Raw genomic sequence first — 13,885 nt, forward strand, 5'->3', positions numbered from 1 at the left:
GATTATTTTTCCTCTTTCTCTTCTTCTGCCTCTTAGAATAGCAGTTTTATTTCTGGAATATTCTAACTCTAAAGAAATAGCCATTTGGTGTTTCAGCTTTTTACAGAGGTCTCCTCTTAGACTCACCATCTTATTATTTTTTTTTATCATATTGAAAGTAACAATGTGACCAGCAATTAATGGTATCTATAGCTGATAAAATGTGATAATAGAAGCTCACATTTATTGAGACATTCCTTTTGCCAGACAGTGCTCTAAGGATTAGGTGTAGTAATTCATTTAAATGCTTAATAATTAAATAATAGATACTATTGTTTTCTCCAATTTCAGGTAAGAAAACAGAGGTGCGATGGGCCTAAACCATGAGGCAGAGGTTATAGGTATTGACCATTTAGTATCACTTGGCCACCCTGAGTCCACAGGAGCTCTCTTGGGAAAAATCCATTTTCATTCCTGAAGAGTACTTGGCATGGTACCTGGTACTTGCTGAGCAATAAATAGCACACTGCTGCAAGTATCTCCTCTTAGAAATGGGCTATTGTCCTTGTCAGAAGGACAGGATACTCTTTTGTTATCCATTTCTCATTCTATGATATAAGATTCTAGCTTTAAGTGTTATCATCCTCCGACAAGAGTTGATTTTCTAAAAAATATGTATTCTTGTAAGTCTTTTCATTATGTGCCATATAAAGAATGTTGCTGTAAGCAGGTTTACTAGTTTGCTGTCATTCAGATTTACAAGTTTTTTCAGGAACTTTGAAGCAGTTTCTCAGTGAAAAGCCCAGTTTAGCAAATACTCAATTTTTTCTTCACTTTATATTCCATATCCCAAACTTCCCCTACTTCCCCGACCTTCCCACCATAGTCCCATCACATGTACATAGAAATTTCCAAAAGATGAGAAAAAGAAAAAAAAAAATTTGCGTTTTTTTTTTCTTTTTATGCAAAACACTCTTTTTTTTTGCCCTCAATAATATTAATGTGAAGTGTTTCGGGTAATTTAGCACTTACATTGGAAGAGAATAATGTAATGTTTAGTCCCTCCATCCTTCCTTCTTTCATTACTTCCCAGATATTTACCACCTTCTATGTTCGAGATACTGTGCTTGGTGCTGTCACTTAGGAGATGTTTCTCAGACTTTATTTATTTCTAGGAATTTTCAAAGGCAAAATTAAATGGCAATCTTTCTGTGCTAATTTTCTCCTCCTTCCTTCTTCGTGCACCTCCTCACACCCCACTCTCATCCCTGCACTGGGAGCCAGGGAGGAATGAGGAGAAACCATTTGAGCTGAGTCATATTTGAACTTGTAGAGATGGAGATGGTGAAAAACAGGAACAGGCAGGGAGAACAAGAAGAACAAAATCCCAGGATATATGTAGCAATGGGGCTCTGGAGAAAGATGAGGAGTCCAGTTGGAAACATGGAGGGCATGGAAGGGAGATGGGAGAGATTTTTAAGCACTTCTTATTTCACTGGTGATTGAGACTTATGTGAGGTGACAGTTTTGAACGTGTTTGAAAAGATAAATGCTGTATAATGTAAAGGTCATGTCGATTCATATAAAAATAAGAGTTCTCGGTTGATGTCCTCATCAGTGTCCCATTGAAGTCACTGTCATCGTTATGGTGGTTCTGGGCAGCACTTCCTTCTCTAAGGACACTAGGGCTACCAGAATTAATGCTTATGCTCCACTTCTGTGTCCTGAACACCTTGAAGTAAGAACTGGATTCTAAGAGACAAACTTATCTCTTAAAAGAGAAAAAAGACACCAAGCAGAAATTTGCATAAGCCATAAAAAGCCAATGAAGACTATAAGGTGGCTGAGAACTCAACAAAAGCCCAGGTCTGGTCGGGTTTGATCACCTGATTCCTTCCGTCCTCCCTCGTTGCTCAACACTTCTTTTCCTTCTGCCCAACTCTAGGGGCACAGAGAGTCCCTCAATGTAGCAGCAGGTGCTCAATATGGAACAAGATTTAAGGAAAAGAAAAGAAACTTTAGGGTCATCTGCTCTGTCTCTGTTGTTCTTCTCATCATCGGAACTAACCCGTGGGTTAAATTTCTGTGTGTCTGTTTGTCCAGCCACACCAGGAGACTTTGCCTTCTGGGCCCTTCATACTGTGCATGTAGTATTGATCTTTGGTTCTATCCTGTGTTCCTGATGAACTTTGATTTCTTCCTGCTCTATGAAAGGACATATACTGAGGCATTAGGATAAAGATGAGCAGGCCAAATGAGATAAACCGGGTTTTTATCATTTTACTAAGTAAGACAAACTCAGTGAGTGTGATCATAGTGATTTTCATGTGGTATTTTTTCATTATGGTTTTAACATAGGTGTCAGAAAATTCAGCGTGACCTCTTGCAATGTCATCTGACAAACTCGTAATGCTCATGTTAGCTTGATGTTTGTAGCCACAGGAAGTCTTTGGGAAAGAAAAATCTCTGAGGAAATTCTGGCCATCTATGTGTTTTTCTAGGACTAGTTTCTGCATAGAAGAGTTGGTGCCAGTGGTGCCCATGAGATTGCTATTGCCTTGGTTTTTGTTGGATTGGTTATTTTTACTGACTGTACCCATGACTGCAGGTGACACGTTGACATGCGTTCCAAATTCTTAAAGTAGATTGCTAGTTTGCAGGAGTTCTATTGCTTTTAAACTTTTTTCTTATAAAACCGCCAAACATTTTATTGTTTACCCTTTTATTTAAATAAAAGGGTGGTAGAACTGAGAAGGGAAGACACCTATTCCCTTAGTTGGGGCCTGCAAACTACCCACAATAAGATAGAGAGTACCTAGTGTTCTCTAATAGAAGTGGAAGCATAATTGCTACATTTTCCCTGAGTACTAACCAAGGGTAACCTGTAGTTGTCTTTTTAATTCTGGGAATAAAGCCAGATTTAGGCAAAATGAATTAAATTTGTCCACAATTACTGATTTTGAAGTAAATGTGATTACCATGTTTCACATCAGCCTCTTAATTTTCCATATGAATTAGGTGTTGTGTTTATTGACAAACTACATTACCAAATCTATTTAAGGCTGGTACCAGCTCTTAAAATTTCTGAATTAAGTTCTTTAAGAGTGTTCCCATTGGTATGAATAACAATGAACAACTTAGTAATTTCACACACTAGAGCATGGTTCTGGAGTCAGAATATCTGAGCTCAAGTCCATTTCCATGATCAGTGACCTTGGACAAGTCACTCAACTTCCATCTGCCTTTCTTTCTTTGGGAGAAGGAGAGTATATAAATATTTTTATACTGGATAACACTCATTAAATATTATCTTCTGTTAAGACTGTGTTAATCATTTATTTATTTATGCTCTATCTTAACTTAATCTCCTAGAAGGTACCCCTACTGGGAGAAGAAAAGCCAGTCTCTAAAAGTAATAATTGTTGTTTCTCATGCTGATAATATCATGATAGGTGTCCTTCCCCAACTCCATCCAATGTCCCCACCACTTCAAGAGGGAAATTTCCAAAGTCAGACCTGATCCTGTCTTTCCCAGGATCAGGTCCCTTTGGATTCTACCGCATAAGGTCAGACTTTTTGGCATGACAGAGAAGACTTTGCAGGATCATATCTCATCCTCACTCCCTAGCGACTTTCCTCCTGCCTTCTTCAAAGCCTATCCTTAAAATCTGTTTACCGTATTGCATCTGTTCCATCAGCCTCCTGCACTCTCACATGCTATTAATTCTCCTCTATTGGTCTTGTTTGACATTCAGACTCTCTGGTTGATAACCTGTGCTTCCAGAGGCTGCCCCCATAAGCTCCTGCATGGACTTGACCATCAGGACTTCTGCCTTTTTAGTACCCTCCTTTCTTGACCTCTATCCCACACAAATGTGTGAGATTTTCCCCAAAGTGCACTATGGTTTAATAAGCAGGATTCAAACTGATTGTTGATTCAACAGATAAAACAAAACAAAGGGAGGCTCTCCTTATATACTCTGAGCTTTGCTAATTTATCTTTGTGCAAATGGCAAGAAGCTTTATTGTATTTGGGGAGAACGAGACTTGGAACTTGGCCAATGGTACAAGGTAGAACTATGATTTTTATATAGGAGAATTAGCATTTGATAAGATCACAAATAAGCAATGTGTAGGGATGTTCCAATATGTGAAGTGACTGAGCACTGCTACAAATAACCCAATTGATATTGTATCTCAAATGTATTGGCTAAATAATAGCAAATGGATAAAAGTTAACTCTACTTTACCCTGGTAAGCAATTACTTCAAGTCAATAGATAATACTACCTAAATACAAAAGTACACCTTTATACTGTTGGTTATCATTTATGGAAAAGCAAATTTTAAAAAAGTCCATCGACTGTCTGGATTAGTAGTTAAAGAACATTCTGTAACAAATGACTAATCCTGTGGTAGAAGGAATTAAAACATAAATAAAATTAATACAGTTTGCAAATTTGCTAGGTCTAAATCTCTGCAATCGTCTTCTCTCCCAAATCATGAGCTGTCTGTAGCAGAAATAGGCATTTTTGATATAAAGTCTGATAAGTTATATTCTGCCTTTGAGGAGCAAGCAACTGGAATGTCACATTTTTGATGCATATTTTTGCAATAGAGATGGGATTAAATTCTAAATGTTTCAGCTGTTAAAGACCCCTTCAGATTTGTGCAAAATGAAGAATAGAAAAGGAGAAAGCTTTCCCTAAAGCTATTCATAAGATCTATTTAGGCATAGTGACATTCTCCTGGAGCTTGTATGGATACATTGCACTGAATAGTTCAAGGGTTTGCAGCTGCTTGGAATATTTGAGAACGAGATTCCTCTAGTTTTTATCATGCAGTTCACAAGGCCGAACCAGCATTTGCCAACTGGCTACTACCCATCAAGGATCTAACAATTAACAATTGTATTGTGATAACATCTTGCATTTCTTGAGTGCTGACTTTGCGCTTCAGATGTGCTCTGTGCTTTCTACTCTGTGTATTATTTAATGTCCATGCTTCTGATCTCACAGGAATGGCCACTTATTAAGTTTATGTCTGCTTTTTGCAGTATGGAAAATTTGTTAAACCAAGTCTGATACTTTATAAGCTGACAGATACTTACTGTTTTTTGCTTAACCTAACTGGTGGCAGTTGAATCTGAAGGATGTTCTGATGACTTCAATAAAGGCAACACTGATCACATCAATAAACAAATGGTTAGACACAGTGCACAGGTCTAAATAGGTGGAGGCTTCCAATCTTCTGAGCAGGTATGGACTCATAACTGTTACTAGAACGAGCCGCTGATGATGTACATTTATTGATGGAATAAGTCAAACAACTGGAAACAGGACTTTATGGTGTGTTGATCTGGTGCATTTTTTCTTGACTGGAAAAGGGAAGATATTTTAGAATTATGAAACATATCACTTTCATGCAATCATCCTCTCGTTATCTGAATATAAAGTAGGTAGGCTAGATAAACGCATCCCATTTAATATATTTGGCTGATTGGTTTTTGTTTTATTATTTGATCTCTATTTTGTATCTTCTCTTGCCACATGGAATCTTTGTAGCCTTCTTACCAAATGACTTGGAGGTTTCTTTCATTTTCTTTTCTTTTTTTTTGTACTAGGGATTGAACCCAGGAACCAGGGGCATTTAACTACTGAGCCACATCTCCAGCCCTTTGTATGTTTTATTTTGAAACAGGGTCTCTGTAGGTGTCCTAGGGCCTTGATATGTTGTTGAGGCTGGCTTTGAACTTGTAGTCTTCATGCCTCAGGCTCCCAAGCTGCTGGGATTACAGCCATGCACTACCACACCTGGCTGACTTGAAGGATTTTGATCAAATTATGGACTTTCAAACCACTGTTATCTCTGCCTAGAATGCTCCTCCTGTCTTCACACTGCTAATCCTCCCCCATCCTAATACACACTCTATTCAGGCAATCATTTCAAGAAGTGTTGTCCCTCCCACAACACTTCCCTGGAGATCCCAGTATCCCATGCATACCTCCTGGTACCTCATGTGACACATGAGTCACTAAAAGTCACTAAATGACTCTTGGGAAGCATGGACTTTCTACTATAATTTTTGGACCCAATGAACAATTGTGACTTGAAGGTATGAATACATTCATGTAGATAATGTTAGTATTAGTACTTCGTTTACTTCCCCATCTCCTGCATCCCTAACAGACACTCTCTCTCTCTCTCTCTCTCTCTCTCTCTCTCTGCATTTAGCTATGAATAGACTTCAAAGTGCCTCATCCATGGTTTTCACTGTAGTAGCTGAAGCTCAAGGTCATGATCAAGCAGAAGTGACTACTAGGAGAATAAAACCTTGGGTTAGGTTCTGTTGTCCTTGTCATCTGGAGCATAGAATGTGCTTCAAGTTCCACCTTTTCTAGTGGAGTTTCAGGGTGGTTTTGTGGCAGCACTATGACAATGCTTTCAGGTTACACAGAGATATAGAAACATGAAGAAAGGCGAATAATAAGGTCCAGGCAACACAAGAGGGTCTGGGCTGGAGGTCTGAGCTGGGAACAGCTCTGCCCACTGCAGAATGCCATTCCAGGGGGAGCACAGAGGGACCGGTGCCTAAGTCACTCAGCTGCTCCCCCACCTTCTCCATGCTCATTACTTAGTTCCCTTTGATAGAACACAGGAGGAGGACACGGATTGCCAGGGAGCAGGCTTTTACCACTGTGATTTCATTCCATTTTGAAGTTTCTCTCAAAATGGTTGATTTATTTTCTTCTCATGTATGCATTATGTATGTGTTACTACTCGCCATCAGCAGATTCAGAAAGGCACGCCTTTGTCCCCAAACCCCCCACTCATGCAATGCAATACAGTAACTAAGAGAACCAGAGACCCATGCTGGGCTCAGGAGTAGACAAAAGCACAGATCCCATCTGGGTCTCCTTCAAAGCAAGCTGCTGTTTTGTAACAAGCTACTGGATGGTGATTTAAAAAAAAGAAAAGAAAAGAAAAAAAGGTTCTTACCTGTTTACTTAATGGGTGACTGGCCTCTTTGCTTTTATTTAGCCATCTGTTCTGGTCTATGTCCCTTTAAACTTGTAAAATCCATCACCTCATTTAAGCTGTTACCTTGACACATTGCAATGTTGTGGACATAATGATTCCACAGAGGAGCAAATTAAAACGGTTTTTCATGATTAGAAGGTTAAATGAGTTAAGGCTGTGGTAGTTAGTGGTGAGATAAGGGGTTTTGAGGAGGCAGAGCTCAAGGGACTTTCAGGTGATTAGAAAATTAGGCTGGCTAGACGGAGGAATGTAGGTTTTACAAATTACAAAAGCCAAGAAAGAATGAAGACTTTCTTTGGGTGTCTCTGACCTCAGGTTTTGCTGTACAGATAGCGGCTGGGCCCTCAGCAGACACAGGGACCATCTTTGAGTTTCTTTACTTCCTTGGGAGATTTTATGAGGGAAAAAAAAAATGAAGTTAATTATACCAAGAAGTGGTAAATTCAACACACAATCACAACAACAAATACTCAGTCATTCTCAGAAAATTATTGGCTTTCCTTAAGTTTGAAGAGAAATGAGAGGCCAAGTCCAATTTCACGAGGGAACGTTTCACTGTCTTTGCCCTGCCCTTGTAGTTGTTCTTGAGGTCCACCCTCAGCTCATCTTTCTTCTTGCTCTAGCATTGACCTTCCCCCTGACTCTGTGACAATTTCATGAGGATGATCTACCAGACCCTGAAAATCAGCAACAAGAAAGCCAAGGTCATGGATAAATTCCTGCTCTGGGCACTCTGGTGTCTCCTGATATGACTGGTTTTTATTTGTTGCAATCCCTTAGGCTCAAAGTCTCCGTCGTGTATGAGTTTTGGGTCTGCCATGTGTTTCTCATCCATGATCAGGTTCTATTCCTTCTATCTAAATTGAGCCTTTCACGTCTTTTTTCACCTTTTATTTCCTCTGCCTCTGTCCTAGTTTCCATCCCTCCTTACCTCTGCCCTGACCAAAGAGAACAACCTCCTAATTAGTCACTCTGTACCTTTATTCTCTCCCTGCTCCAAAGCATCTTAAACACTGATGTTTGATTATAAGTGTTACCATTAGCAAAATTAAATAAATAGACAACAACAACAACAATAACAACAAAAATCTACTTTGGCTTTTCATTTCCTAGCAAACTCAGCACAGGCTTCTTAGCTTGGTGTCTGAGGCAGTCTACCATAAGGTTATCATTTATATCTCTAGTTTTTTCTCCTTTGTGCTGTACAGTTAAGATAGCTCTGTGCCAATGAATTACCCCATGTTTTCTAGTCTGTTCTTTCCTTTACCTAGGTGCCCACACATCCCTACCAGTTTAAACTCATGCCTTTTATTAAGATCAATCTTAAATACATCTCTGCTTTCTCCTACCAGATAAGATGCATTTGCTCCAGCTTTTATTCCATTGCAGAACATTGAGCAGAATGTTCTTATGCTGCCTGGTCTGAAATGTTTCCTCCCTTTGTGGTTATCATTTTGATTTTTACTTTTGCATATGCTTTATTTAGCACAGGTCATTTCTGTTGGGTGTGTGGGAGACTCCCCGCTGAAGTTAAGTTTCCATCTGGCAAGAACATCATGGAATCCCTTACCCCTTCCCCTCCTCTCCAAAGGGCGCCAAGCCGAAGAGTGCCAAATTCAAAAGTTTTCTCGACCAATCCCCGCAAGACACAGTGTCCACTCGCTGTTCCCGAGTCACCCTGCCAATCAGCACGTGCCATGTCACCTATGCAACCTTTCTTAAGCCGAAGATTGCAAGCTCACGCTCTCTACCCTCTTCCTCTCTTCCGCTTTTCCCTCTTCCTCTTCTTTCCCTCCTCTCTCTGCTCTCTTTCTCTCCCTCTCTGTCCTCCTCCTCTCTTCTCTCTACTCTCTGCCTCTCCTTTTCTTCCCCTCCGGGCAGTCCCCCAATAAAATCTCTTGGTTGAATCTCTATCTTGGGTGAGTCACTTGCCTTTCAATTTCCTGCACACAAAGGATTCTAGATACAAAAGCAGAAGAGTGAGCTATAATGAGACTGTCTACAAGAATGGGAAAAAATGCATTCATTCATTCATTTCACTCAGGTATTTGTTGAATGCCTATAGCATTGAGGTCCTGCATTAAGGTCCTGGGATATAGGGAGTTATAACACAGAGTACAACCCAGTTCTACAGGAGCTCACAATCCTGTGGAAGGAGGATTCCATAAACACACAGTGTTGTGCAGTGAAAATAGTACAACATATTGCCTTTCAAGGAAAGCAAGGGAGTGACAGGCCTTCTTCCTCTATTGGTGGGGAGGTGGGGTGTCAAAGAATGTTGGTGGGAGGGATTGAGCCATTAGGAAAGGCTGCCTGCAGGTGGAAATTTCTGATTTGGGTTTTTCAAACTGAATAGGAGTATGCAAGGAAGATAGGAAAGTAAACAGGAGAAGAGACAGAAGGGAGGAGTACAAGAAAACGTCTCTGCTTGATCTCAGAGGCCCAGCACACAAAGGCGACCTGGTCACTAAGTCATTATTTTCAGTCTCGAAGTGAAATATTCTAAGTGACAGAATCCTTTTTTCCTTATGAAAGAAAAAGAGAAAGGAATAAAGGAATCTCCCTCTGTGACTGCTTTTAGTTGAAAGTCTTTTTTTTTTTATGTTTTGTAGAGAAAGTCTGTGATTGCGGTGAGCTTCATAGCTGCATTCCTCTTCCTGCTGGTTGTGCGCCTTGTAAATGAAGTGAATTTCCCATTGCTACTAAACTGCTTTGGACAACCTGGTACAAAATGGATACCGTTCTCCTACACATTCAGGCGGCCCCTTCGAACTCACTATGGATACATAAATGTGCGGACACAAGAGGTAAGACCCCAGAGGTTACCTAGGATTCCATGGGTATCCATGGTAACAGCTTTTCTTCAGGAGCAAGATGGCTTCCAACTCACTGAATTACCCTCTCTGTCCCAGAGAGCTTGTTTGGGTCCTTGATATCTTTTTTTCTCATTCTTAGACACTTCTGACACATGTCTAAAAACCTACCCCCCTCCTACATCAGATCTTCCAATTCAGTGGCTTCATATGGAGTCGAGGAAGCAATTACCTGTTTTCCTGGTGGTTTGTGGCATAACATATAGGTCTTTCCATTTAGAAACTCTGATCAGCACTTACCAGCTGGAGAACTGGCTGGCTTTATTTCCTCTGGGTCCACTGGTTGGGGCCAGCTCTTTATAGAACTTCAGAAAAGCATTTGTACTCTTTAAAACTCTGTAATCCTTAGACCTGGAGCTAGGAAAGGCCAAGCTAATTTCAAATTTCTCAGTGGCTGCAGAGATAATGGGATTTAAAGAGTTTCCAAATTTAAAGGGGTTAAAATCATTTAAATCCTATAATCACTGAACCTTTAAATCTTTGTAGTCAACTGGTGGCACAGGAGAGGATGGCTGCGTATTGACAACTAGAAAGTACACGCTATGCTAGCAATTTTGCCAGCAAACATTTGTCTCATGAAATACGGTAGAGTAATGAACATCAAAAAATGTGTGAGGCATAGAGAAGTAGTTAATAAAATTGTTTTCACTGTTCATTGCTGTGGAGTGGGATAAATGTGAGGCTAATAACCATAGATGCAAAGTCTAAGCCTGTTTGATGTTGGTGACAAAGAAGCAGGCCACCGGTGTGTATATATTCCTCTGGGGAGAGGTTTTGGATCAGATCCTTTGAAAGGTCATTTTGTAAAGATACTAGAGAGGAGAGGGGCACACAGGAGGCTGCCCCTCTTGAGAGTTATTCTTAGCATCCTGTGAGAGATGTTGCGAGCTTCCTTGGTCCATCCCTTTTTGTGGGCAATATCATACCTGAGTCATTGCTTCTGGTTAATTTGATTCTTTGAAAATTGTTTCTGTATCTACAGGATTTACAGGCTTTTTATTAGACCTTTATAGTTGGGGGGAAAAGCACCATTAATAACACATAAATCCTTAGGAGCCTTGCTTGATGTTTATCCTTTAATTGGTTTTAAATTAATTTTTTAAAAGTGTCTATTGCTTGAATTTGTTGAGTGTCCTAATAAATTGATTACCTATATAAAATGTGTCTCTCAGAGAATAGTTTGTCCCACTCTCATTTTTTCTTACTTTTATTTCTGGCTGTCATTTAATGTTCTACAACTCCACAGTATGGTGTTAATCATTTCACAAGTGCTTGTCACAGGCTGAAAATGAAACATGTGACTAAAATGTTCTATGAATTACTCTCATAAGGGAAATCCCACCACATATCAAAGACCCTTTCATTTGTTTAAATATTTGTGATTTGGATTTTAAAGTGTTGAAAGAAAAATGGACCTAGGGATTTGGTTATTTAATTAGTTATATTAATTGGGCTACCTTTGAACTTCTTTTGATATAGTTTTTAATACAATGACTTTACCAAAGAATATCAAGCATCATTTTTCTCCTGTATGGGTTATTTCTTGTGAAGAAACGTGATTACTGAAAAGAGCTCAGGCTTTGGAGGCACCAAGGCATGGTTTGAGTTTTCACACTGAGCTGTACTTCCAAAAGCAGTATGTTTGTTTTGGGGTAACTTTCTTAACCTCTAAGTCTCAATTTCCTTATTTGCAAAATTTGGAAACAGCATCCATCTGATGGTTATTAGGAGGCTTCAGTAGGACAAAGTGCATGAGGTACCCAGCTCCAAATGGATATTTAATGAATGGGTGTCCTCTGCATTCCCTGAACTTACCATCATGACACAAAATGTTCAGAATGATTCCTGTCCAAATACCAAAGTTCAGAGTACCAGAATTGATATTCACATTTTACAGACCCTGGACTCAGGTCAATAAACCTACAAAATGCTTTCCAACCCTACTAGTACTCAGCATTCTGGAAATTTAAATCACAAAGAAAAAAAAATGTTTAAAGTACAAAGAAGTATCCCTGTGTCCCAAATACCAGATTGGTAAAAAAAAAAAAAAAAAAAAAAATATCAGAAATCTGCAAATATTGAATATTGGTGAGGATGTGGAACAACAGGAACTCTTATATATTAGTAGTGGGAGAATAAACTAGAACAACCACTTTGGCAAAGCCACTTTCCCATTATCAAGTAAAGTTCAAGTCTGCATTCCCTATATGACAGCATTTCCAGTGATTGGTATCTCTCTATACTAAAGAAATTCATGAACTCAGACATGAGAGGCATAGACAGCACACATGGCATGATGGCCAGAACTTAGAGTATACTCAAACAGCTATCAGCAGGAGAATGGATTGAATTCTGCTACGTACACTGGAATATCATACAGTAATGACCATGGAGACGCTGTAGCCGTATGTGACAACTTGGAGGGTAAGATTGTGTGCACAGTGTGATTCTATTTGTAGATCACAGGAAGAGGCAAAACTAAATGGTTTACGGACACATAGAAAAAGGGGAAAAAAATCAGTAGCAATTACGTTTGTGAGGAACATGTGCTTTGTGGTCAGGCTGGGTTTCTGGGGCATCAGTGATACGCAATCTGTTGATCCTATTGGAAACACATATGTGTACATATTCTAATTATTTGTTAAACCTACATATATGTTTTATTGCATGTCAATTTCATAATAAAAGATTAAAAATATCTTCTGAGCCCAGGTAGGATACTTATTGACTACTTACTGTGGACCATGAATCCCACAAAGCTTTTCATCTAACGCAACAGCAAGAAATCACTAAAAAGAAGAAATAGGATTATTAAGCTATTCAAAGCAAACCAGAATTACTGAAAGGAAATTTCATTTCTCCTAAAGACAAACATATAACACAACATATTCCTCTAGCTCTGATCTATGCATAATAGAATGAAAAGTCCCATATTCATGTTACAGGTGAGGAGGAGAAACGATGAGGAGAAAATTTTACATCAAAGTTAAAAAACAACATATGAACACTCAAGAGAATGGCAGATTTTTCTCAAGCAGTCCCAGGATAAATTGGGGGTTTGGTGACTTTCTACCTCCCTTCTCACTGATTTCATCTTTCCCACTGAGAGTCCCACCACACATATTCCCATGTCTGGGCTTCACTCTTCCAAAAGTTTGTGCATTGATCCTTTCCAAATAATGGTCTTAGGGGAAATCCCTTTCAGAGAAAATTTAAATAAAATATTTAGGATAGAAAAGGCTTCAAGAGTCAAAGTAATATAAGTAAAATGATACATGGTGGATTCAATATTTTGGGGCACATAGCTTCAATATTGACATTCAAACCATGCTTCTGGAGGGGTAGAAAAGGGGGCTGCCCATTTCCTTCCCATCATTAAGATTGTGGGAAAACACCCAATAGTCAAAGACAGGTTAGCAAGAGAAAAGCACATTGCATTTATTTGATCATATTTTGCATGGCTTGGGAGACTTCAGATTGACAATCTAAAGACCCAGGGTGAACTCTGAATTTTTTATGCTTGGGTTTGGTGACAAGTGGGCAGACAGGTAGAAATATGATTGGACAAGAAGGTATGAACCAATAGTACCAGACTGTGGGAGGGAAGTTCCGTAAGGCTTGCTTTCAGGTTCTTCTTGGTCCCTCAGATGTAGCATTTCTTCCTCTTTGGTATGAAGCAGGACAGTTTCTGAAATGGGGAGCTGATGACTTCTCAAAACAACATCGGTCAGAAAACTTCTTTATGTCAATTATTACACAAAATAATGTGGGGGAAGTTAGAATATTGTTTTTAGGTTTGATAGCTGGCTTTGGGGAAAATGGTTTCTGTTTTCTGTGATCCACCTTGAGGGCATTCTAGTCTGTATTCCTTGCTTGGGGGATAAGAAGAGGTGAAAGAGAGTGATGCAGGAGGCGGTCAGAGAGAAGCTTTGCTACTGGGGCCTTGACTTTGAGCTGCACACCTCAAAAGCAGCTGCATCCTTCTGTGCCCCT

At 39.5% G+C, this 13,885-nt stretch overlaps 1 protein-coding gene across 3 annotated transcripts in view; it reads left to right on the top strand.

Annotated features, from left to right (window-relative positions):
• The window catches only part of LOC114092660 (alpha-N-acetylgalactosaminide alpha-2,6-sialyltransferase 3), a 517,049-nt gene that overhangs the window by 209,358 nt on the left and 293,806 nt on the right, over positions 1-13,885 (top strand). For all 3 annotated transcript variants that reach the window (XM_071618747.1, XM_071618748.1, XM_071618749.1), the window contains exon 2: positions 9,632-9,826. In XM_071618747.1, coding sequence (XP_071474848.1) covers positions 9,632-9,826 — 195 coding nt within the window. The remainder of the gene's footprint in view (positions 1-9,631; positions 9,827-13,885) is intronic.

Source organism: Marmota flaviventris, chromosome 10 (genome assembly GCF_047511675.1).
Source record: "Marmota flaviventris isolate mMarFla1 chromosome 10, mMarFla1.hap1, whole genome shotgun sequence".
Classification (NCBI taxonomy): Eukaryota; Metazoa; Chordata; class Mammalia; order Rodentia; family Sciuridae; genus Marmota; species Marmota flaviventris.